We start from the raw sequence: 25,481 nt of genomic DNA, 5'->3' as shown, positions 1-25,481 counted from the left end.
GAATTTGTAAGGACTCGGTAAATCTCTGCAAACTTATTCAATAAATCGAAGGAAGTGTTCGCAACGCGTCCATGCCCATTGTCAATTCGCGACATTCTCAAACACTTATTGCACTTTGCACGAAACTGCAAGACCACCCAACAGCTATGAGGAGGACGGGCTTTTGAGACTCTATTTAATAATACCAGTAAGTGCCAAGAGCATATTGATCAACCCTGGAACTAATTAGAACGTTGATTTTTAGGGCGAATTTATGAGAAAACGACCAGTTACATATCGTGGTCGTGGGGCCAGCAATCGTCGAAATAATGCTACCTCGGCTGCATTATCTTCTTCGCCACCAAGATCGTCGTCGCCCTCTCCTCCAGTATCTGTAATCGTAGCTCCTCAGCCCCTACCATTATCAACATCAACCAAGGATGTTTTTGACTTTCCTCTTCAGCCAGACCAGAATGTAGTCATGGGCGTCTCTCCCACTCGGCCGAGATCTAAAAAGCCTGTAAACATACCCAGTCCACGCCCCACAAGAACAACAGCAACGTCGTCAAAACGAACAAAGACAACGTCTCCTGACTCTGACGATGAGGAGGACTGTATGATAGAAGTCGACTGTGGCGAATCAGCACGATCAAACGAGCTGAAGTCGCGATTAAAGATACGTAAAGCAGTTCCTGTGATACCTAAACAGGACAGCAGCAGCAACAGCAGCAAAGACTCGCACTATAAAAAGAGGTCTTCACCACCTAAACGAAGAGCTGTCGAAGCCCCTCTGCCTCCAGTCCATCAACTCGATATGTTTGATCACTCGTCAGCAGTATTATCGCCAACCAAAAGCAGCTCAAGATCTATATCAAAATCAAAACCTATAACGAGAGCAAACGACCTGAGTGTATCACCTACTAGACGTACTGCAAGCAATAGGTCAAAATATAGCAGTGCGAGTGATGATATTCTTAAAGCCGATGAGCAACCTTTGGTCAAGCCAACACGAGCAGTGGTTGGAACAGATGCTTTAGGTGGTGTCAGAAATATGTCTTCAAGGTCTACCATGCTGTCATCCCCAGCAAATGCTCCAGCTACCACAGTACAGCCTTCAGTGCTAGACTCTGGTATTACAACCACCTTATCTAAAGCATCGTATAATAAATCAACAAAAATCGATCTCAAACCACCTCCTCCACCACGTCAACAATCGAGATCTAGTAGTCGTGACTCGATGGAATGGGAGATAGCGTTTGGTCAAAGAACCCAAATACAACCCAAAGTAAAGTCAGCTTTTGATGACTTGTTTGAGCAAAAGAGTTGTGACGATGATGACGACTTACCACCTACGCAACCTCTACCATCATCACTGGAACGTGCCGCCAGTAATAATAGTAATACTTCCACATCTCCGCAAAGACTAAGTAGAATAGCACGAATGAAGGCTGCTCAAAAGCCGTCAATCGCTCCTGGCTCAGAAATGATACCAGCCAGTCCACCAAAAACCCGTGACGCAGTAGATTATACTCCTGCTCTCCTTAAATCTAGGTCTACAGACTCAGGAGATGCACCGATGCCGCCCAAATCTCCTCCACCCATTCCGAAGTCACTAGCTCATGTAACATCATCGCATGGAACAGCTCCAGTGACATATGGGCGAACAAGAACGATACTGGCTAATGCTTCTGATGGTATGGGAGACATTTACGTCTCGATGCAAAAGCAAGCTCGTGATGAAGGGTTGGAGGATAGTGACGAAGATGAAGTAAGCCTAGTTTCTCGTGGCGGAGCGTTTGAACATTTATCTCATGCCCACTTGGTTTGGTAGGAGAAGAATGTCAAAAGCACGCACGAAATGCGATTGGCTGGTGAAATGAAGCGGTTTCAAGATGAAATGGAGTATTTATTGGATGGATTGCAAGATGGTCAACCTTTAGGTATTGTTCGTACAAGGTAACGGTCGATGAAAGCTTGAAAGTTCGCACCGAAACTCTCCTCTCACTCCAAAAACCATGTCGTTTTAGCTGTTTGGCTGTTTCACGTAAATTATTATCTTCTGGATTTCTTGCTCAAGTCAAAGCACACGACTTTTTGTCTCGAGTATACGGACGTCTTTTTAGACGCCGAGATGGTCTGGCCAAGACTGATCCAGTAGTATTGTGTACTGTCCTTACTCTTATTGCATTGCTGATGGCCGATGATATCCGTAACGTGGTGGAGTTGTCGATGGAGGCTGGTTGTCTTGATTTACTTGTTACTGGTCTGTCTCTACAACCAGATCCATTTATCATTGAGATGAGATCGAAATTTGATCGGACATTTGTGAGTGTTGTAGTCGACTTCAAGCTCAGACGTCATGAGTTTCAAGCCTTTTTTTACCGCTTGTAGTTCAAGGACGTTGTGACGTTTCTGAAAGAACACGATCTGAGTAGCAAAGTGCACTGCTGTGCCGAGATCGCTACGGGCTGCTTGGCCGCCATTATAGCCACTCCATCCCCTCGAATCTTGGACATTCTTCATGTCTTGTTGGCTCCCGATGCAGCAGTCACAGCTGTCATATCCACTTTAACTCCATGGCTGAAACAAGTCAAAGGTGATGTGGATAAATGGCGTAAACGTAATAAACAGACTGCACCGAGCCTGATAGATGTCCACATGCTGACTCGAGTGGAGAGTGCTCTTCGGGTTCTAGAGTTCATTTCCATCTCTGGTAGTAAACGTCACGTGAGTGGTATGATAAATGAAATGGCTGATGGTGTCGTTTGGTTGGCAGCTACTAGTCGATCGTGTACTCAAGAGCAAGTGCTCGTAGGTAGGCTTCACCCGTGATGATGCTGTGTTCTCTTTGCAGGAATCTTGTATCAAAAAGCGTTACTAACACATTGCTCTGACTCTTTGAATAGTCACTGAATGTCTCATTGCTATGCTGTCGTTAATAGTCAACCTCACGCATGACAACACTACTATCGCCCAGCAGCTTTCTCAACCACATATATTGTCACCCATATTGAGATGCTTGATAATACCCAATCAGTTGTTACAAGTCTTGGCACTGCCGCACGAGTCCAGCGATAATAAGTTCTCAGCAAATGCTGGCAATGTGGACGTAATCGTCACTGCAGTTAGTCTTGTAGTGAATCTGATTGAGATGATGGATGAGATGGTTGAGCCTTTTGCTGAAGTAACTATCAATTTGGAGTGTCCTGGACATGGTGTTTGCTTTGGTACTTGCAAATGTAAATCTTCGCAAAATTTGGTGGATTGCATCTCTGTGTTGTATCAAAGGCATGATTTCCAGGTACATACATATTCGAACATACGGTTCTTGTATTGGATTGATACTGACTCAAAGTTTCTTCTAGAACAACTCGGCAAATCCGGAATTAGCCTTGGTCACTGCATACTATGCCTTGTTATTAGGTATGCTTCTCAAGTCTCTACCAGCCACACCACAAACGATACTGTCTAGTCTTAATGGTGGCAAGGAAGGCATGATTGCCATCTTGGAAGAATTAGCCTTCTTCCAAGAGCTTGTGGCAGGTATAGAAAATCAAACGGAGGGTGGACCATCAAAGATTCACAGGAGACGTAGCAGCTTCCTAACTAGTGGATCTGAGACCCCAGAATCGAGTGAGTTTGATTCTCAAGTTGCTCGGGGTGTTGCTCGAATCATTGCTTGGTTGAAGCACGAGTAGACAACAGAAGATTGCAACAAAACTGCAGGAAATTGCGGTGCATGAAAGAGGGAGGAAATGCAAACTAGAAACTTTTATAGTATATCTGTAATGGTGATTTGTGTATATAGCATTGGTTGTATAGGTTGGTATAATTGGAAGATACATTCTTATATGGAAACTACCAATAAAAAGCCTTATATATAGCATTGGTTGTATAGGTTGGTATAATTGGAAGATACATTCTTATATGGAAACTACCAATAAAAAGCCTTTGTTTGGAGTCGTTTTTCCAACTTCTGATCATGTCAAGAAATCAAACGCTGCGATATGTACCCAAAAGACAATACTACTACCTTGGTGTCAAGACTCGAACGTCCAACACGTGTCAAGTATGGCAAGACGCTGTATCTACCAGACATCATAGCGAATGAATTCCTTACTCCACTGAACCTCCCAGACAAGAGAAATACTGCGAAACGCAGTTGGAGTTGACACAGGCCAAAAGACCTTGTTTAGATTGATGATTCTAGTGCCTTCAACTAGATAGAACAAATCCCAGTCCTTCCAAACACCACAAGCGAATCGTGGGCGACTGGAAGATGGACACAGGCCAAAAGACCTCTTTCAAACCATCAATCCTAATACTTTGAGCTGGATAGAACAATTCCCAGTCCTCCAACTGGTTTGCCCTTTGCAGTCTCATCCGTCAAAACCCAAATAAGGTAGACTTTAACGCAACTACCACTCCCAGAGGAATAGTGTTGTCTTGAAAGGACATCAGAAGGACAACCGCCAGATCTATAGATGGAGGGGGAACGGACGGATGTTAGATGGAATGATATGGCTATGGTGGTGGTTGAGGTGATTACAGGGTATTGAATGAGATGGCATCTGATTTGGTTGAGGCCACAACAAAAGTAAATGTTTCATGTTGATGTTGATAATGGAAATGCAGCAGCAACGGATGAATGCTGCAAAGACACACCTATAGGACATACCTGACTTCTATACTGCTAGATGCTAGTAGTATTTACTCGTCCTTCCTTCTTGGCTTCTCGTTCATGGCGAGTTCGAATGTTGGTTGGCAAGGATGAATCCTGACTAGGTGAATACCGATGCTGAGTGCGAGCATGATTACAAGTTGCCTCGTAATCATCATCCATCGTCGATATGTTGTTGGTATGTTGGGAGGAAGAAATGTAAGAAATCGCTATTTTTTCAAGTCGAGATAGTCAACGACATTTTGGGAGATGAAGACGTGGTAGAAGATAAAACGAGTTCTTTGATCTCTGTTGGCCGTTGGCCTTTGGTTCATCACTCTATGACGCGTTGGAGCGTGTTCCAACGCGTCATTGCGTCAATCTTCTACTTTTTAGGTTACGAATTCAAATGCCAATACACCCACTCGACTGCTCCGACACTGTGTAGATTTATGGAAATGTGTGGAAAGTGACTTCCCGTGCTACCTTACAATTCTCTCGGACGATCTCTTGTTGAATATGTGGTTTCAAGAATTTGCCAGTAAGTTTACGACTTGGCCCCTTCGTTCACTCATCTCGACACAGTAATTGTGTGTATTAGTCATGTTAAAGACAAGATCTACTCCAGTTCGAACAGTATCTATTACATACGCCATGAAAACACGAAACGCTTACTTCCCACAGTCTTCGAGCGAGCATTTTGTGTTCGACAGAGCCCATGTCACGTTGAATTAACACGAGATTTGATATTTTCAACACAGGTAGCTGGAACCAATTGATTGTATGAGAATCCACCTTGTGCTTCGTGCGCGTAGTTCAAAACACCAAACACTCTGCGAAAAAAACATAATGGACGACTTCTTCATGAAGGACGGCGCAGCTGCCTCCAGAGGCTCTTCGTCACGGCAAGGAAACAATACTGTCCATCGTAAACGTCAAAGGCCTCAGCAATCTGGAGCTTCGAGCAATAAGTCAAACACACAGAATCAAGGCCTGAAAAAAAAACTCAGACGCAACGACCAACACGTGGATGGTGATTCTGGAGACGACGATCAGGATATCGATAATGTAGATTTGACTAGCAGAAGCGCTTATGCTCCTCCTTCCGACGAGGAATTGGATGATGAAGACGATCCAGATCAAATTGGAGAAACCCCAACTCAAAAGAGACTGAGGCTGGCTAAAGCTTATATTGAAAAGATCAAAGAAGACGTTGGTGTGTCTATGTGAATTCAACCGCATGAGTTGTCCATGGACACAGACAGCTAATTCAACCCAATCGACTATAGCTGACGCTGACGATGTTGATGCTGAACAATTGGACCGTGACCTTATTGCTGAAAGGCTGCAGCATGATGCTGTAGGTTCTCGCCGTCTCTTTGTCACCGTTTCAAGTTTCTAACTGGTTTGAAACTCCCTTCTTGCTACTTAGCTCGAGTCAGCCAAGAAGGCTTTTAATCGCATAGCGTCAAAGTATGCCGAATGGAGCTCAACTTCGCCAGCAAACTCAATACGGACATTCAAGAATGGCAAGCATCTATTAACAGTCACAGCAGTAGCTGTCGGTATCCCAACTCCACGAGTACTAAGCACTGCTACATCATCGACTACCACCAAGGACACCTCTGCCGATTCATCAATGCAACGATATCAACAGTTTTTACAGCCCACCGATGAAAACCCAAGGGGTAAAGCATCTCTCACCAAAGCACTACCACCTCAACAACCTGTATATATATTCTCAGCCTCAAAGGACGGAGGCGTATCGAAACACGACCTTGTCACTCGTAAATTACTGTGGCATGTTGCTGGTGGTGTCAAGCCTACCAAAAAGGTAAAGAAAAGACTCGGTGACGACAAATTAACCAAGCATATTGGACACAACGATCAAGTATTGTGTTTGGACGTTAGTGAGGATGGTCGATTCTTGGTAAGCATTCAGACGTTATCCTCCATGCTTCTTTTTTTGCGTTGCAACTACCGAAGAGTTGCCCATTTACAGCTTCGGCTGTATTTGGCGAAACAGTCTATACTTGTGGATTGCGCCTCTAGTCGTTTTGATTGGTTGGGCTGCAGTAGTGAAGTATAGATCATATTGCTCTTCAAGAACAAATCATTACCCGAGGCTTGAGTCTGACGCCGTCTTGTCTGTGACGTGTTCAGAATTGTTTTCTCTAGACATCTGTTAATTAATAACATGATCGTGTGTCGCTCTTTTTTGGCGCAATCGCTGACTCTTCTTGTTCTGTGTTTCAAGGTTACTGGTGGTCGTGACAAGATGATCCATATATGGTCGGCGGTTGATGGAACTCATTTGGGTACATTCAAACAACATCGTGATGCTGTTTCTGTAAGTGTGACGAGAAGGTTCAGACTGCAATCAAGTAGCAACTAATACCTCACATTCCGTTTCTATGTCAGGGCCTGGCATTCCGCAAAGGACAGTACGAATTATATTCTGCTTCATTTGATCGAACCATTAAGGTTTGGAATGTGGAAGACAAGACATATGTGGAAACATTGTGAGTGTCACAGAACCTGTGTTACGATGTTTTTTCTCCTTGAATATTCAAATTTTATCCTCCATATAGATTTGGACATCAAGATTCCATACCATGCATATCCGCCCTCCATACACACCGATGTCTCACATCTGGTTCTCGAGATCGGACCGTCCGAATCTGGAAAATCCCTGAAGAATCTCACTTGATTTTTAGGGCTGGAACATCAGGAGATTCTGGAGACATCCTTCTAGCAGCTGAAGATCCAGAAGCTGCACGTCGTATCAGACTACAGAACGCAAAGACATTCGGTGGCAGTATTGATGTCGTGGAAATGATTACCGACGAATATTTTTTAAGCGCTAGTGAAAGTGGAAGTATCTCGTTATGGAATGTAGGCAAAAAGAAACCACTCTATACTAGATTACGAGCTCATATAGTCATCAAGCCTACGGAGACTGGCAAAGATGCCGTAATGAATGTCGATGGGTTTGCGGATTCGACGGATGAAATCAAGTCATGGCAATGTTGGATTTCATGTTTGGCTTCTGTTCCGTATTCGGATATGTTTGCATCTGGTATGTTTGCACCTGATGGGAATGTCATATGTATGATCCAAGAAAAAGCGACAAGGCAACCTATGTATGCCATCTTCAGCTCGCTAACATGTCTGTTGCATAGGCGCCTGTGATGGGTTTCTCCGTGTATGGAAAATCGCAGAAAACTTCAAAACATTCGGACCTCTATTTGATATTCCCATGGTAAGTAAGATGTTAAGCATTTGACGTCAGTGCATCCTTTCCAAATAATCTCATTTTTTTCCTAAACAGGACGGATTCATCAACTCTGCCAAATTCTTTTATGCGCCATCGTTAGAGCAAGGAGAAGCTACAGCAGATGAAAAGACAGCCAAATCATCAGACAGCCAGACGCTTTATGTGGTAGCTGGTATAGGGAAGGAGCATCGCTTGGGACGTTGGTGGAAGATACCAAACATCAAGAATTGTGTTAAGGTGGTTACGATAGGCCCTCAGTAGTAAATTAATTCGGGTTGTTTTGCTTTATTCAAAATAGATGTTTTGAGTATTCAATATGAAATCTCTAGCTATTTATTACTGCTTTCGTGTTTAATTTTGGAACTGTGATCAACATACTGACAATGTAGATTTGAATAGTAGGAGTGCTGGCTGCTGCTACTGCTTATTTCAAGGAGGGATTCGATGATGACCGTCGAGACTGCAGTCGAGAAATACCCAAAAAAGAGAAAACTGGAGGTGGCCGAATGACATGTGGAATTCAACAGTTTGAGTTATACGTGTCGTGAATGAAAACTTGATGGCTGATCCACGTTGTGGGTGACGCTGACGATATCGAGCCTACCACACCTTTTCATTTCAGTCTAGTCTCACTGCCTTCAACTCGTGCCGAAGGTTTCGTCCTTGAAAGCCACGAGGCCGAGCTTGGCTTCACTGGCCAAAAAGCCAAAGCACGTAGTGAGGATTAAAGGCATGAAGCTGACGATATTTGTTACTCTTCGAGTAACAGACTCAGACTCCAGCATCTACTAGAAACACCTCTGTCGGTTCATCGAAGCAATGATGGCCAGCTCGTTCTAGCGTTAATTGATGAGAACGAAAGACAAGGCCTTGTTTCACCAAACATTTCCAACTCAACACCTCAAAAAAAAAATACTTGCAAGAAATGAGACAGATAATCGAACCACGACTCTTTGTGCTGTTAATCACTGTGGTATGTTACTGATGGTATCAAGCATGCAAAGAATTCCCAACAAGGGACTTGGTGTCCATAAACTGACACATGGTGATCAAGTGATGTAGTTGGAAGCTGGAGAAGATTGATGATGCTTGGCGAGTCTTGAGGATACGATGTACTTCTTCACGTAGGGCCAGCCATCATTTTGGTAACTTGGTGAAACAATGTGTAATTCTGATATGCGCCCCGCCCTGTATTTGTTTCGATTAAGTGGGCTGCAGTAAATGTTGATCATCTTGCTCTTTAAACACGAGGATTGCTCGAAGAAGGAACCAGATGTCCTCTTGTCTGGGATGTGCCCAGAATCAATCTTTAGAGCATTTACACTTTTTTCGCTCGATTGTAACTCTCCTTTTTTTCTATCAAGGATACCCTTGGTCGTGATGTCAATGGTCGGTCAATTGATGGAACCCGTCAACGTGCATGTCAGCAGCATCCTGATACTTCTACAGTTGACTTTGGAGAAGGGCACGGTTTGAATACAAGCAGCACATGATGGATACATCTCTTTTTCGACATCAAGGTTTGGCATTCCGAAAAACAAACTATGAGCTATGCATTGCTTCACTTCATTCATCCATCGAAGGTTGAAATGTGGAACCCGAAACATTGGAAACATTTTATGTAGTTGGGCAAGGTATTACCCATTCTTTTCTCTTTAACCGAAATTTTGCCTTCCTCTTTATTGAATTGGGCACCAAGATATTATATAACATGTACCCCTGCACACTCTCTGGTGCTTTACAAAAGCACTTCACTTTTAAAGCTGGAGCATTGGAGACTCTGATTTAACAAGTGAAGAGTTTGGTGGTAGTATTGACCTTGTCGAAAATTGCTCATGAGTACTGGCCTGTTTTCTTGCTCTGACATCGTCTTTCTGGCCTTGCAAGACTGTTTCGTTCTTGAGCAGAGCTGAACCTCGTACGGTCGTTGTTGTCGGCATTGTGTAGCTTGAGGAACCCCAATAAACATCTTATGAGCTTTCGTGAAAGTGGGATTATCTCGTTATGAAATTTAGGCAAAAAGAAACGACACGATACACAACATACGGCAGTATTTAGCTTACTAACGCTTCTGTTGTAGGCGTAGTATGATGAGTTCCATGTGTGGAAGATCTGACAACTATAAGTACTTGGAGGACCTCGTTTCGTATTCGATATTGTAATTACGATGCTGAGTTGTCAAGGTCGATCGAGAAGCAACCGTCAACATTTCTTTTTCCTCTTTCGACAGGATGGCATTATCTTTTTGGAGCAATCGCGCTACAGTGAATGAGACGATGGTCAAGGCTTCAAGACATGAGGCTGTAGGTGGCCGATGGTTGAGGAAACGACAATCGGTAGAAGCGATATTGGGAAATACCTGAAGGAGGTGGTGATAGGAGGTGGTGATTGGATGTGGGGATAGGAGATAGCAGGTATTCATCCAAGGTCTCTGCTCTATCATGTCAAGCTATTATGTTGGAGAATACAGGATGTAATTATCGGCAATCATCTGCATTTTTTTCGCACAACGACACCATGACGAAAAAACAAACGAGCGGTATTGTTATGAGATAAGACGTGACTGTATATTTACTCAACTCGAACTAGACTGTATAATAAGACACATCCTATGTCGGTATGCGCCCAAATATCCGTAATTACTTGATTTCAACGAGCTCCTCTTCGACATAGCCTGCTTGGGCACGAGCATCTTCAATGTCATCCTCCAACTTGTCCAAGCTGGGATTGAAGCGTTTCAACATTGGGATTAAGTATATGACGGTGATTAGGGCACCGAGGGCTGCCACAACTGCAAACCAGATGTTACCATAGGCAACCACCTAGTTGAGGAAAGAAAAGTCAGTACGTGGCCCGACCAAAAAAGAAGTGTTTGGCGCAGAACCAACGAGACTCCAAACACCTCCTGTCACCAAACATACCTGATCTACATCCAAGGGAGACAAGACCATGAACAGCCTCCCCAAAAACTCAATAAAGAGAACAATGCCCCATACTATAGTGAGTACAAGGACATCAAAAGCATATCTCTTATTGGTCGTATATAGTTTATCCCATCGGTCCCATATAATGGCAGGTTTTGCTCCACGAGCTGGACAAATGACTGCGGTTTCCAAGGGTATCAATTCCATGACGATAAAGTGTATCGCCGGGCGTATATAGAATCGTTTCTTTTCTCCTTTACGTTTGTAGTCAAAGTGGAATGGGATGAGGGTTATGAGGAATACGGAGCCTAGGACGGCTGTTACTACTGATTTTTCTAGGAGGAGAATACGGGCGTCTCCTGTTGCTAGTGCTATGACTGCAGCTAATGACGCGGGGCGGAAAAATTGCGTTAGGTGTTTGTGCACTGACGTTGGTCAAGGTGAACACTGCAGTGAGATGCGCGGATGCCTTACATATGGTGAAGGCCAAGAACGCCTATTTCGAAGGTAAAGTAAGCGATACTGTCGTTTAGAGTTAACGAACAGGCGACAGCTCACCATGATGCCCAGCATATCAAACGACCTGAATATAGCCAACTTGACCAGTACAGTCAGCAGAGGAGGAATACCAGCAATTAAAAGAGCATAGACAGGATCTAGTTTCACCTGAAGGTCAAAGAGCAAGGGTTATTTAGAATAAACAATTGTTGTGTAGCTCCAAACAACATCAGGAGATCGTGATGAAACGACCGCCATGGGAGGCAGAGTAACAGCATATCAAGCATGTACACTGCTGTCGAGTACTTACTCGGAGTATAAAGTATAGGATGATGGGCAATCCCAAGTCTACAAACAACGTTACGGCAGCAATGGCAATCTTCTTCAACAGTGTTTTACTATTTATATGTGGCCTTTCGTGATGATGACGGGGAGCAGCGGCAGCAGGCACAGGAGTTCCATTACTTTGTCGACCGTAAGATTGCATTGTAGCAGCAGTGTTTGTACGAGACTTGTTGTATTGATTGTTTTGTGATTCAGTGATGGCTTCAGGTGGCGGAATGATTGTTGAGGCCTGAGATACATGTGGTCTCGACATTGAGACTGTTTACTTATTCAAGTCAACTTGTATAATGAGATACGTCCTGCAAAGTGCCCCGTTGAAAATGGGTGGGTTTGCTTTTTTGTCGGAGATGTGGAGATGTGCCTACAATGGTTGAGATTCTACCTATAAACGAAGTATGTATGATACAGGAGTGCCTCTAACCCACGGCAAGCCTGTCTCCCTATGTGTCTCTATGTTGTCTGGACTAAAAGTAACTTGCTTCAACGGCGTGCAAAGGAAAGAGCAAAAATCAGCAGCTCAGAAACAACCGCTTGGAGGTGCTTATTAGACATTAGAACGGTGTTTCTATATTCTAAATCACGTAAACCACGTTGGCCTTCTCTGATCACTCATAATGAAGAGCCATTCGTTTGAGTCTACTGAAGTAGATTCTCTTATTTCGATTCCAGAGCCACAACATTCTTGAAACCGCAATGTCATGAGATATACTTCATTATCTAATAGCAACGTGTTTTCTTTTGTGGGGTTCGTTCAGCCTAATCCGAGGACCTCATCTCAAATCGTTGAGAGATCCTTCCTTTGCAACAAGAAGCAATTGAACACGAAAGAGGATCACGTTGGACACAAAAAAGGGATTCCCAAGATTTGTACACAGCTTATGTCCTTATGTCAATAGTGACTGTCCTTCAAACGACAATTCCATTCCTCTGAGGTGGTATTTGCGTCAAGAGTCAAACAGATTTTTGATCAAGGGACAAGCAAAGTGCAAACAACGGGTGGGAGGTCTGGTATCTGTTCTGTCAGCTCACGGCGCCAATAGTGATGATTTGAGAGGAATCTTGTCCTATTGTCTGACAGTAACGAAGATTCGGTCTTTGCTGTTGGAGTCACTTGGCTTGTTCTCAAACAGTTCAACGCACTAGAGTCATCACGTAAATGAGATCTTCTGGCCCTTGTCGACTTCAACTTGCTGCTTGGAAGGCTTCGTTGCCTGCTCGCTAGTTGTGGCAATGAGTGGTCTATGTTATTGACGTATTAATACGCGAACTAGACGTAGTGATAAAGATAATTGCAACATCTATTGAGTATACAATCAACAATTGACCGATGATACAGCTATTCCCAACAAAGCGGTGTTTTGATTCCAGGTGCTGCGCATCTCCCCCCGCAAAAAAACCAACGATTTCTCCCTCCCAACAATCCAACAACATATAGACGATGGAAGATGATTAAAAGGGAACTTGTAATCACGCTAGCACTCACTACCAGTACTCATGTAGTCAGGAGTCGTCCTGGCACGGAATCTCTAGTCTCCTCCAACCAACATTCGAACTTGCCATGAACGAGAAAGAAGGACGAGTAAATACTACTAGCATCTAGTAGCATAGGACTCAGGTATGTTCCATGTCGGTGTCTCTGCATCATTGATCCTATACTGCATTTGCGTCATCAACATCAAACAATTGGCTCTCATGGCGTCAACGAAACTCGATGCCCCATTTCCTGCCTGGCCGGGGTGGGTTGAACGAGCCCAAGCATCAATAAAACTAGAGGGGAGAGTTGGTGGATGATTGACCTAGGAAGGCAGTCAACACGGCATGGGATTCTGTATCGTTCTCAATCCTCTCAATTGGAGGACATCCACAAGGTTCTGGATATCTTCTTAAGTGGTTTTGAGCCACATTGACAAATGGACTAAGAAGATGTGGTGGCTATTACGTGCTGTTTGTGACATTCATCTGGTAGGTATTATGTTGTTTCTCGCACTATTTGCCATAATGTGGTTGGTACATACAGCGTCGTGGCATACGTGTAAGCAGTGTTGGACGTTCGGGTCTTGACACTCAGGTGGACTAGTATTATTTGCAGGTGCTTGTCGTTTGAATTCCTTATTGCATCAATGTGGTGTTTTCGGAAAGTATTGCGTTTTTGTGAAATGGTGCTCTCGCCCGCCAATTCGTCATTGGTCTCCTTTGTATCTAGTGATAAACATGTCTCCATCAGTATGGACTGATTCCCTTTGACTTCTGGGGCTTTGGTATGGTCGTTATGGGTGATTTGTTATCATTTCGCAAAACTTAAGACCTTTTGAACTCTAGCTTGAGTTCACGTTCCTCGTAGTTCTGAGAGTTTCCGTGATAGATGCTTGGATCGATCCGATTTTCAACTGTTACTTTTCTTCGATCTCATCGTGAGTAGCTTGGTAATACCATAAAACGTCTGCAAAGAATGAAGAACGTGTTGTTTTTGAGATCAGAGCTGAAATTTAGCAATGGCGAGCTCGACTACTATACGACGAGATCCATACTTAATATTGTACCATTGACGACCGTTGTCTAGGGCTGCGAGCGGCTGTTTGCCCAACAAACAAATGAAGGACTTGACAACTTTGTTCTTCCCTCGCATTCATTTTCATAGACCCAAAAAATCCAAAAACACGACCGCGACAGCAATATCCTCGTGTCATATAGCTTATTTTAGTCTCTAGACGCCTAAATCACGAGCTATTTTGCTCTTAGCCCACCTTTAATCACTCAAGAAACCCCGCCTTGCTAAAACATAAGATGCAATACACATCGACCACGACACCCAGTGAAAATAGAATGGGAATCCAGACTCCAGCAAGCCACACAAGTACCAGACACTACCATGCTACCTCTCCTTCGGCCACAAGTAGAGCAACCGCTCGATCTTCAAGAAGAAACCAAGCACATTTGTCAATCCATACAGGAGCGAGCAGCGGCAACCATGGACTATCTTCATCAAGAGCATCGCATACCCCAAGAACTCCACGGTCTCAGCATCCAATGTCCTCTTCATCAATGACATCGGAATCAAATTCGCAACATGATGGCGGGTTGACATTTAGACTTGCTGCACTTGTAGATTCGTTTATAGCAGGACAATCCGGCGGAGCACCATCCTCATCACTATCAAGCCAATATCCAATGTCTCCTTCATCAACATCCATATCGTCGGCTGGGATGGCGCCTTCTCCAAGACCAACATCAACTTCATCAACATCATCAACAACCTCTGCTTCTTCTTCCTCAGTGACTACTACTCAAGCCGTAACAGTCCTTCGAGACGCTATATTGAGACAGCATCAAAGTCTCCCGTCTCCACCGCCATCCCAGCAATCATCCTCTTCTTCATTTATGTCGTCGTCAAATCTGTCTGCTGTGTCGTCATCGCTATCTCAAGTACAACAACAAGATCTACGGATGGTACGGACGTCATCATCGCCAATGTCTGCTACCATTAGAACTCAGTATGGACTAGCGGCTGCTTCTCCTACGTTGGTTCATCCCCCTCCATCTGCACTGTCGGCTTCTGCTCCTGATCGCAATACTCAAGCTCAACAGCAGCAGTTACATCCTCAGTTTGGAGCCAAGCCAGTGTATGTAATCATTAAATTGTATCTTCCTGTTGCTACTGGTAGAACTAACCCCGGCTTTCCACTCTCAGATGTATCATTTCGTGCAAAACATGCTCATCAGTCGTATGTCATCGTGGAATGAGAGCACTGTTGCTCGGAAACAAGCGAGTCGAACTCTTCTCGACGGATTCGCAGCCATCTGGCGTTGGTTTGGTCTGCTGGGCTGATTATACCACAGAAAACTGCCAGTGTCGTATTAGAGATGGGGCTTGTATGAGTATGTTGTAACTCAAGAGCAAGAAGATTATATGAATATGTTTAAAAGTCAGTCTGTCTCACCATATCGCTCTGTCCCACAGGTTGTGGATCTGTGGTCGGATATCATGTTACTTCCCCATGTGAAACCTGTTTGGAAGCATGCCATAATGGGTGAGTTTGAGATCATTACAATTGCGACAACAAACCTTCGCTACAAGGCAACTTACACTTTCTTGTTATTTGAACAATCTAGTCATTATTGGATGTGAGTTTGAGCAAGTTGATTTCATCATAAGCCAATGGAGAACTTTTTCCTCGCCACAAAGCAACTAACAATATCTTTTTATGTGAATAATTTAGGTTTCACTCAAGTGGCGTTACCTACAGTGAACGATTGTCAGAGTCAGGAAACCTCATTCGTTGGGCAGTGTTGTCTCCTCCTCACGATGATGAAACAATCGACTCCCAAAGACGAGAGCTCCCAGTCAGATAATACCAACAGCAACACAGCAACAACAAAAAGAACAACAAAAAGGGAAACAAGCAAGAAAAAACAAGATCTTTGTGGCGGTAATTTGGGATTGTCAAATCAGACGGCGGTGACAGTCTCTTGAAGGGAGAAGAAACAAAAAAAATGGACTATTTACGATCGAAAAAGCATACACGCACTACACACATACTACTTAAATTGCTGAAAAATCATATTTAAATAACATATGTCATAAATTTTGCATATATAACACACTCTCTAACTAATAGAAGATCCAGGTCAACCAAAAAATGACTCTCGATATGGTATCAAGTATTCTGGTGATTCACTTGTTCAAGTGTTTTTATTGTCCGTGCCCGTCCACACGTACTCAACATTAGCGCTCCTACACACTTCAGAAATTATTCTTTGATTGAGAGAAGAACTTTATTGAATGATTTTGCAGGGAATTTTATAATAGATCGTAAGGCAGTCTACGTTTTAAAGCATTTAACCATCCATAGCCATCATCTTCTTGATTTCAGCAATAGCCAAACCAGGGTTCAAGCCCTTTGGGCAAGTACGGGCACAGTCTGTTGAAGATTGAGTTCATTGAGTAAAGAGAGTTGCAGTAACATGGGAGAAAAAAAGCAAAATATCTTACTCAAGATAGTGTGACAACGGTATACAGAGAAGGGATCTTGGAGGGCTTGACGACGTTCAACACCAAATTGGTCACGAGAGTCAATCATCCATCGGTATGCTTGCATCAATACTGCTGGTCCCAAGTACCTAAGCAACGAAAAGGCGTAAGTAACCCTGTGAACATCTCGGCATCAAGACAACAATACCGAGCACATACTTGTCCTGGTTCCACCAGTACGAAGGACAAGAAGTCGAGCAACAAGCACACAAAATACACTCATACAATCCATCCAATTTCTTCCTGTCAGCAATAGTCTGCAAGTTTTCTCGAGCAGGAGCCGGAGTCTTTTGTTTCAAGAATGGCTCGATGCTCTTGTACTGTTTATAAAAGTTGGTCAAGTCAGGCACGAGATCCTTTATGATAAACATGTGAGGCAATGGATAGATTTTAGATTGAGCAGCGACATTTCGGTCGATTTTCGAGATGCAAGCTAGAGTGTTTCCACCATTGATGTTCATTGCGCATGAGCCACAGATTCCTTCACGACATGATCTGCGGAAGGTGAGGGTTGGGTCTATTTCATTCTTGATTTTGATGAGTGCGTCCAGCACCATGGGACCACATGCGTTGATGTCGACCTTGTATTCCTGGAGTTTGGGCTTTTCTTGTGGTGTGTCTGGGTTCTGTGAAATATATAAAGGGTATTTTTGTTAGTACTTTAATAAGGTATCTGTTGGTGTGTCTAGTTTGTGACATCATTCCACCATCGTGTTTGGCTTGCAACAACACAGCGGGCACAGCAAGACATCCATAGCTGTTGCTTGCAGTTAATCCTCAGTATTCCAATAAGCCGATTATGATTCACATGGGATGTCTTTGGCACATTGTTGAATTGTCGATACGAATTCTCACAGGCTAACACAAATGTTTCATGCTATAACGAGACCTACCCATCGGTATATTTGGAATGTCTTTAGCAATACTGGTTTGGCTGCGGCAGCAGCTGGTGGAGCGACCTTCTTTGCAGTAGCTTCTGGGACTGCGGTAGCAAGTGTCCTCACCGAGGCCTAAAATTTAATTTGATTTTTAGAGAGCGTTTGGTGGGATATAGCAAAGCGATTAAGCTGTAGTATGGTATTGAGTGAGGATTATATACATACCACTGTCCTAATTACTGGCCTAACAAACATTTCAGCTTTTCTCAAAGTGCTTGTTAGTTTGTGTTTTCTTGCTTGTAAGGAGCAAAACGGAGCGAGGAGGGGTTGCTTCTGGCTGCAAGAGAATCACGTTAAATAAGCAGACTAACTCTCACTATATTATTATCTAGAAATCATGAACAAACGTCCACACGAACAGGACTACAGTCCTCAGCAACGACCGATACTCCCTTCAACATTTATGGAAGTCTCTCCCTTCAATACCGATTCTGGAGGACACGGAAAGCTCTTTAATCAATCCAACTTGCCTTCATCGTCTCCTCCTTTACCTCTCGCCCCACCGCCAACACCCTCATCACCACACATTAAAGTCACGGTCAACCAGCAGCCTAATACACCAACATCTCTTGCCCCAACTTCATCTCAATTGCAAGCGCAATCGCCATTGAATACTCCCAAAAAGCCGCCTGTGGGTGGAGAGGACTTGCTTATGGCTCTCCAGAACCAGATCCAGTATATCAAGGAATTAGGTGTGTATACGTTGAGTGCGTCCAGGGATGCCGGGATGCTGTATTTATTGGACTCTTGGTGTCTTATAGAGCGTGAATTGTCTCGGGCCACGAGGATCGTCCATGCGCGAGACCAGAAAATCAAGTTTCTTCAAGGTTTGCAGGTGCTTAAAGGAGCTTTGACACGAGCTGATACTCACAGACGCATTCGTTCTCACCTAGGCGAGCTCGAAAAAAAGTCTGGCCGAGAAAAGTTTTGCAAAATATGTGAGCAAGAGCTAGACTAGTAGCCCGAGATTTTTGAAGATCGTCATTATAAACATATCAATCTTGTATGAAAATTGCGCATTGTATAGTAAACCAGAGCACACTCTGACTGATTCTGATTATGTCTCATTATGTATAAACGCCAAATTTGGATAACAGATCTAAAAAATCTACTGTTTCTATGTATAAAGGGTTTGTCGATGTATTCAACCTCAACTTCTAGAATCTATCAGAGGTCTGCCCGAGTGATAAATATGAGAAAGGCAACAGGCGGTATCTACAAGCTCTTAATGGTCGATGTGGTGGCCAAGTAATGTTCTTCAGCTTGCATGAGTCCTATTTACGAAATGTCAATGTCTTAATTCAGCAAACCACATATATTGATAGAACGACCTTCAGCAGTCGGATAATTAGCTTCTCGTCGTTTCAAATCGTCTTCAGTGACGGTGAAGCCAGCTTGTTTCAGGAAATCCTCAAAGGGTATAGTCTTGCCATTCTTCTCCTTGATACAGAACTTGGCGATACTGAATGCGTGGAGTGTCGAGCCAGACTCGAACCGGGCTTCCAAGTAAAACCATCTATACGAAAGTCAACATCAGTTTTGATTTTTCGTCTGGAAAGCAGAAGTCAAAGATAGCAAACCGACACCACCAAACGTAACTCACTTTGGTCCCCAAGTTCGTAAACGAGTCTTCATAGTATACTTGGTCCATGGCTTGATTTCCTTTAAGAAGAAGCACTGAACGCCAGCATTCGCAAACTTGACGTCTCTTCCATAATTGCCAAACATCATGGCCAAGAACTCTATCCTGGCGTAATCGAGATTCTTGTTGTATGAGGCATTGTTCATGTGGATATTCATGTCCATATCCTATGTTGCGGAACGTAATGAATGAACGAATACGACTTGGTCTTGATCGAATATGGGGTAATCAACGTCAAAGTATAGTTACGTCTGGGTATAGCCTTCCATGTGTAGTGTGCTGTTGCCAAATATCTTTCGACGGTTTGATTGCAAGGATGCGGCGTCGATACCAAACGATCCACACTTGAATTAAGCAGCGCACATGGTAGGCGAATGGTGCGGATTTGATGTTGAGGAGCAACACCACAACCAATAGAATGTACCTTTTCCAGCTCATGTTCTGAGCGATTAAGGAGCGACCGTCGGGTTCGAAGACCTACAATCTTCAGTTTTTGGTTAATCAGCCATTATTCAACTTTTGGTAACCAACTGTCTCAGGAGACGCAAATAGACAGCTACCGCACACATGGTAGGCACTTACCTACGAACGTTGCTACTGAGTAGTCCGTCGACTTGCTCGATTAACGGTTGGTTTTGGATTAAACCAATCTCAACAAATAGTTGCAAAAAACTGATTCGGTCAGAGTTTCAGAGCTGGATGTCTATTTGCATCTCATAAAAAGGCTCAATATTGGAAGAATCTTTGTACAAAACTGAGATATGTATCTGGAATCACGCTTCCTTTCGGTGTTATGGGCAGCCAGACACGAAATCAAATCACGACGCACATGTAACAAACACTGAACAAAGAGGAGACACCGTCACTTGTTTGTGGGTGTTTGCACTTCCCAAGTGACCAAACTATGGCGCTTTTCCTTCTTCTTCTATTTGTCCTCGTCAATGATTGGGTACTGGGCACTACTCTTTTCTTCAACTTCGCACAAGACAAAATCGCCGTAGATCTGACCCTAAATTTCAAACTCTGCAAACTAAGGATTATAACAAAGTTGGGGCCTTCACTATCCGCTGCTTGTAGCCAAAAACAGTGTTTGGCTTGTGCCCATGCAAAACATAAACATGTTTCAGTCTGCTGCTCCATCAATGAATTTCCTAGCGTCAGTAGCTGATTCACCATTGCCCTCGTCACCAAGTGTTTCTCAATCTACTGGATCTCCAGTACTTGACCAGGATAATACGACTACCTGGCCAAGCCCCATATTGACCGCCAGGATCTCTCCACAACCAAATCGTAAGCCATATACTCCTCCTGGCGGACTGGTCACCAACACTGCCTCGCAACCGCCCTTGCATGTCCATATCCCTTATGGTGCTGCTACTGCCGTAGTGCCCCAGAAGAGATTCGACGAGGCCTTTGTATTGTCGGATGCAGGTCTCGCTGGTGCTGCGCCAGAACAGGGGGAAAAAGAACCAGCTACACCGAAAGCTAGATCTTCAGCTGGCAAGTCTGCTTGTGGTGAATGTCGAAGGTACGTTTATCTCGGAGGATCACTGCTTGAACTCACTTTTGAGCTATTGTAAGACTGATCTATTTTTGTTCTTCATTTTTTTCTTGCAGGAGGAAAGTACGATGCAACTCTGCAAGACCCATGTGTAGTAACTGCTCCAAACGTGGTGTTTCTTGTGTATGGGATGGACCACCACCAGCACCAACAACCTCTCCTATTCCTTCAGCTGGCTCGGATGATCAAACAGCGGAAGCTGATGGTCCTGATGGTACTCGTCGACAACGTATCATGGCTGAGGGTGGAACCAGCCCTGCTTCAATGAGGGCTCAACTCAAAGTCAAGAAGCAAATGTATGGTGTCAAAGGTATGTGTTGGTTGCTTTGAATACGACTAGATGCTGTTGTATTTATGTTTGCGGTTTGTCGTTCCTTTCTATTCCGTCACAGTACAATATCTCATACTTCATTCTGCTTTTCTTAGAAATTCGCAAGCCTATGCGATCACCATCAGGCAACCCACCACGCTCACCCGGCAACTCGGCTCAACCCAACTCACCATCATACTCTACAATGTACTCTCAATACGGGTACTCACATCCACTACTCCGAACCGTATCTCCATCAACACCAGTGGCGCGTAATCCACACATGAGACAAACATCTACCGGATCAGCAGACTCGGATCCAACAATAATGATGGACCAACTGTACAGCCCATTATGGTTTCCAGTACCTAGACCAGAACCACACAGCAACAACAGTAACAACATTAGCAATAACAATAATGCATTTACATCCACCCGATACTATCAACACAACCCATACGTCACAACCCCCATCCGTACACGTCCACCACCACTAGATGTAGAATCCATGTATGATATATACGGAGTTGCATCACCACACTCGGCAGATCCATTCAAAACAGCTCGTGATCCAACCCTGTCTCCCGGATTTCAGATGCGATCATCGGATACGGCAATGGATACCATGGAAGTCATATCTGTATTGAGCTTGAGTGGATCTCCACCACCGCCACTGCAACAACAACAGTCTTCAGCAAACAGAACAACAATAATAAAATCCGAATCAATAGCAGCACCTCGAACATCTCCTCCACGTATAACCGTACCACTACCACATCCATCAACACCCACACGCACACTCACATCACCTGTAAAAACCGAACCAGCACAACCACTCCCAAACCACGTCCCCATCATGATGGCTGAAACCATGTTTGCATTCCCATACACGCTACCAAACTCTATATCATATACAGATGCTACAATGGGTGTTGTGTCTGACTACAGAACGGAAGATTATGACGCTACATTCTTGACGAACGGATCGTCGCTGGTCAATGGTCTGGGAGCGTCTATGCTTCATGATGTGGCTGCGTCTGCTGAAACAACAATAGATGCGGTATGGTGGGGAGCTTCTATGGAAGGGATGCTTGGGAATTCTCCTGCCTTGTAAAAAAAACACAATAGAAAATATTATTATAGTTAGGTAAAAAAAAAACAAAAGGCATCATACTTACAAAACGCCCTCATATTTTTTGGTTGTGTTGTATACAGAGAAATATATGTGTTCATTGGAGTGGAAACATTTGACTATAGTTTATGCAAAAAGCGAGTGCGTGTGTATAATGTGTGGGTAATATGAGGCTTAACCTCTTCCTCTCCCTCGTTGTGAATCACCTCTTCCTCCTCCTCTACCACCTCTACCTCTATCTCCTCTTCCACGATCACGGTCATTGCTACGACCTCTACCACCACCTCTATTGCCTTGTTCTCGTTCGGCTCCTAATGCAAAGGAGGAGCGTCAGTAGATGGCCAAAAAATGTTCCCAAATCTTTCTACATACTTTGAGCAAAGACCAAATCAAGCATCTCATCCGGCACACGTAGATACTTGATGGTATTCCCTCTAAAAGAATAAATTCGAATCAATTTGTGGTCTCTTCAACACCAAACTGACTGCTACGACGTGCTTGACGCAAACACTTCAAATGTTTTGTCTTTACCTGATGTAGGCTTCCGGTAATCTCCAGAATTCTTCACGGTCTGCCGACGTACAGATCACTTCACGTAGCGATATATTCATGAAATTGTCGCATGATACAAGATGGCCGTTATATGTCTCACCTTTGAGAATGGAAAATGATTGGAATTTAGTGACTTCGTAAGAAGAATGTCGAGTTTATGGGAAATGGGAGACAGACATACCATTTTTGAGCTCCACGAGCATAGGATGGCCTTGCGATGTGTTTAGAAGTGATAGCGGAAGCATGGTTGTAAGGTGCTAAATCTCAAGAACTTTTGATAAAGATGAGAGAGAAGACTGAAGATGCGAGTAAATCACGCGTTGAAGTAGTGGATACTGATGGTAGTGATAAATTCTCTACGTGAGGAGGCTTTATTATAGACGTTTGAACATTGGGACTTCTTGATATTTGAAATTGGCCAAAGTCAAGTACGCTTTGCTGCAAAAAGCTATATCCAAGCTATGAGATTTCAGGTCTGGACCGAATTGATTTGAGAATGATTTTACTAATCTGACGCGTCGTGACCTTGTGAATCGGCTGTAAGGCTCGTCGCTGTATTGACATTTCAGGTGGAGCGATGATATTCGAGCTGAAGCTCTGTGAACACATTACAAGAAGGATACTTTTGTGATAATATTGCACGTCAGATATGACATAAACTGTCTTGGAGCGCCTTTCTGCATCATGGTGGTCTGATTTGGACGTGTTCAACACTGCACTGAATCTGTAAGTCCAACGTTCTGCATAGACTGTATATATCTCGAATGTGACGTATATATTGAAAGTTTAGATTGGAGGCTAGAGTCTGAGCTGCTACCTACTCCCAGTAGTGCGAAAAGTTTGTGTTCGTACGTTTGGCTGTTTGCGTGTTTTTGCTTGTAGGCGGCCTTGCGAAGAGAGCAGAGGCTTGACTACTATAGAAATTACCTGCATCGAAGATAAATATATATGTTTAACCATTCCTGGTCTTCTCCAGATGTTCCTATTCTGTTTGGACCATCGACAACTTCCAAATTTCTTAAGCGCATTAACACAATGAGCTCCACTGACTACAGCCCAAAAGCCGTGCTCAGAGCGATCGTCACTACTTCCATGGCTGTCTGTCTGGCACTAGTGACCACCTGCCGTCATATGAGGCAGAAGCTGGTGAGAGGTTCCCAATGGCAGTCAGGGTATGTTTTGTCTTGTCGATTTCAAGTCCTGGTTTGTATGTAGAAGACTAAAAATAATCGATTCTCTTCTTTTGTATAGTCCTGTGCGATCTTTGCCCAATAAAGGACCCGGCTGCGACCTCCTTGGTCCTTCGAAACGCCAACATCAACACCTGTCTATGGGTGTTGGGTTGGTACCAGCCCGTCAGTCATACGATGGTGGTGCTGAAGTAGAAGTACCACCAGCTGGTTTTCGTCCTATATCCCTGGTGGGAGGTCCCCACCGGCAGTCGGGGTAAGTGCCTTATAATGATTATCATGTGCCTGTGCCTTTTTGATTTTTGGTCGATTTTATACTTCTTTCTCAGTTTGAAGACAATTCTCATCATAAAATTTCTTTTCTTATACAGTCCTGTACGGTCATTGACCAACAAGGGATCTGGCTGCGACTTCCCGATCTCTTCGAAACGCCAACTACAGCACCTGTCTGTGGGTGTTGTGTTGGTACCCGCCCACGAGTCCCATGATCGTGGTGCCGAAGTAGAAGGACAACCAGGGCGTCTTGTCTCCAATAACACCCCTCAGCGACTACTAAAAACCCTAACACCCGCCTCAGTCGTTGTTGAAAACCCACCTGCCCTGTCGACCTCTTGCCAGCTTCTTGGTACCATAGAAGCTGGAGCAGCTGCATCACGTAAGTGTTTGAAAGTCTTAGGGTTTGTTTCTTTTAAGTTATGTCCGAGCCTTCGAATGTACTCACATATTGTTGTTGACTTTACTCTTATAGCCCCTCCTGCTTATTGCTCTGCTAGAGGTACCAGTAGTAGTATTAGTAGTGGTTTGAGTAGGAGTAGGAATAGAAGTAGTATTGGCAGTGTTGTAACGTCGCCAACGCCTCGCGTTGAGGTGATGCCAACACGAGGAAATCCAGTAGATCTGCTCAGCCACAGACATCAGGCCTTCTCTCTCCCACTATCGCCACCGTCAGCTGATGCTACTCCTCCTATAAGGCTGCGCTCTACCCGCAAATCCCCTGCTGCTCGCCGTGCCAACCTGCAACAGAGTCAACACGGGCTTCCAGGTCTCCAACGGAAGGTTAGTGTTTCAGTTTAGAGTTTTGTGATATCATTGAGCTTATGATTCTAGAGTAACATCGATCAATTTGGTACGTTTTTAGAAGCTGCTACCTTCTACATTACGATTCTCGTACTGTCACAATGCAGACAAAGGCAACGAAAAGTTACCACCTCTAGTATTTGTTTATGGTCTATCGGCGGATACTCAAGCAACGACCAAGATTTTAAAGGCACGAAGTATCAAACTGTTCAGGTAACGTAACTTTGTCCATTGCCTTTTGTAGGGCCATAGCAAACTACTAACTATATCCCTTTAATCAAACAGAAAACGACATCAGATGAGAACCTCAGCTCCTCGTATTGCACTCACGCAAAAGGCGCATCATCTAGGTGAGTGCCATTTACAT

General features: G+C 43.9%; 7 protein-coding genes across 7 annotated transcripts; 3 read left to right on the top strand and 4 right to left on the bottom strand.

Annotated features, from left to right (window-relative positions):
• Positions 1-253: 253 nt before the first annotated feature.
• Positions 254-3,677, top strand: SmJEL517_g00619 (uncharacterized protein; the record flags this gene model as incomplete). The annotated part of the gene is made up of 6 exons (XM_031166548.1): positions 254-1,747; positions 1,811-1,935; positions 2,007-2,304; positions 2,371-2,794; positions 2,886-3,280; positions 3,345-3,677. The coding sequence occupies 6 exons, from the start codon at positions 254-256 to the stop codon at positions 3,675-3,677; spliced, it is 3,069 nt and encodes a 1,022-aa protein (XP_031027463.1).
• A 1,811-nt stretch (positions 3,678-5,488) lies between these two features.
• SmJEL517_g00618 (uncharacterized protein) lies at positions 5,489-8,644 on the top strand (the record flags this gene model as incomplete). Its single annotated transcript, XM_031166547.1, has 10 exons — positions 5,489-5,855; positions 5,929-5,999; positions 6,072-6,473; positions 6,897-6,989; positions 7,061-7,161; positions 7,231-7,748; positions 7,822-7,901; positions 7,971-8,088; positions 8,316-8,460; positions 8,539-8,644. 10 exons carry the CDS (start codon positions 5,489-5,491, stop codon positions 8,642-8,644), a joined length of 2,001 nt encoding a protein of 666 aa, XP_031027462.1.
• Positions 8,645-10,555: 1,911 nt separating this feature from the next.
• Positions 10,556-11,936, bottom strand: SmJEL517_g00617 (uncharacterized protein; the record flags this gene model as incomplete). The annotated part of the gene is made up of 5 exons (XM_031166546.1): positions 10,556-10,738; positions 10,838-11,223; positions 11,315-11,336; positions 11,399-11,506; positions 11,649-11,936. The coding sequence occupies 5 exons, from the start codon at positions 11,934-11,936 to the stop codon at positions 10,556-10,558; spliced, it is 987 nt and encodes a 328-aa protein (XP_031027455.1).
• Positions 11,937-14,710: 2,774 nt separating this feature from the next.
• SmJEL517_g00616 (uncharacterized protein) lies at positions 14,711-16,033 on the top strand (the record flags this gene model as incomplete). Its single annotated transcript, XM_031166545.1, has 4 exons — positions 14,711-15,303; positions 15,372-15,559; positions 15,642-15,711; positions 15,901-16,033. 4 exons carry the CDS (start codon positions 14,711-14,713, stop codon positions 16,031-16,033), a joined length of 984 nt encoding a protein of 327 aa, XP_031027454.1.
• Positions 16,034-16,519: 486 nt separating this feature from the next.
• Positions 16,520-17,845, bottom strand: SMI615 (succinate dehydrogenase; the record flags this gene model as incomplete). The annotated part of the gene is made up of 5 exons (XM_031166544.1): positions 16,520-16,602; positions 16,674-16,801; positions 16,872-17,338; positions 17,606-17,722; positions 17,816-17,845. The coding sequence occupies 5 exons, from the start codon at positions 17,843-17,845 to the stop codon at positions 16,520-16,522; spliced, it is 825 nt and encodes a 274-aa protein (XP_031027457.1).
• Positions 17,846-18,865: 1,020 nt separating this feature from the next.
• SmJEL517_g00614 (uncharacterized protein) lies at positions 18,866-19,456 on the bottom strand (the record flags this gene model as incomplete). The annotated part of the gene is made up of 3 exons (XM_031166543.1): positions 18,866-18,924; positions 18,982-19,166; positions 19,254-19,456. The coding sequence occupies 3 exons, from the start codon at positions 19,454-19,456 to the stop codon at positions 18,866-18,868; spliced, it is 447 nt and encodes a 148-aa protein (XP_031027456.1).
• Positions 19,457-22,469: 3,013 nt separating this feature from the next.
• SmJEL517_g00613 (uncharacterized protein) lies at positions 22,470-23,092 on the bottom strand (the record flags this gene model as incomplete). The annotated part of the gene is made up of 4 exons (XM_031166542.1): positions 22,470-22,606; positions 22,668-22,729; positions 22,827-22,947; positions 23,029-23,092. 4 exons carry the CDS (start codon positions 23,090-23,092, stop codon positions 22,470-22,472), a joined length of 384 nt encoding a protein of 127 aa, XP_031027459.1.
• Positions 23,093-25,481: the final 2,389 nt, after the last annotated feature.

Source organism: Synchytrium microbalum (assembly GCF_006535985.1).
Source record: "Synchytrium microbalum strain JEL517 chromosome Unknown SmJEL517_scf0002, whole genome shotgun sequence".
Lineage (NCBI taxonomy): Eukaryota > Fungi > Chytridiomycota > Chytridiomycetes > Synchytriales > Synchytriaceae > Synchytrium > Synchytrium microbalum.
Note: the sequence above shows the minus strand (reverse complement) of the source record. Positions and strands in the feature narration are given on the sequence as shown.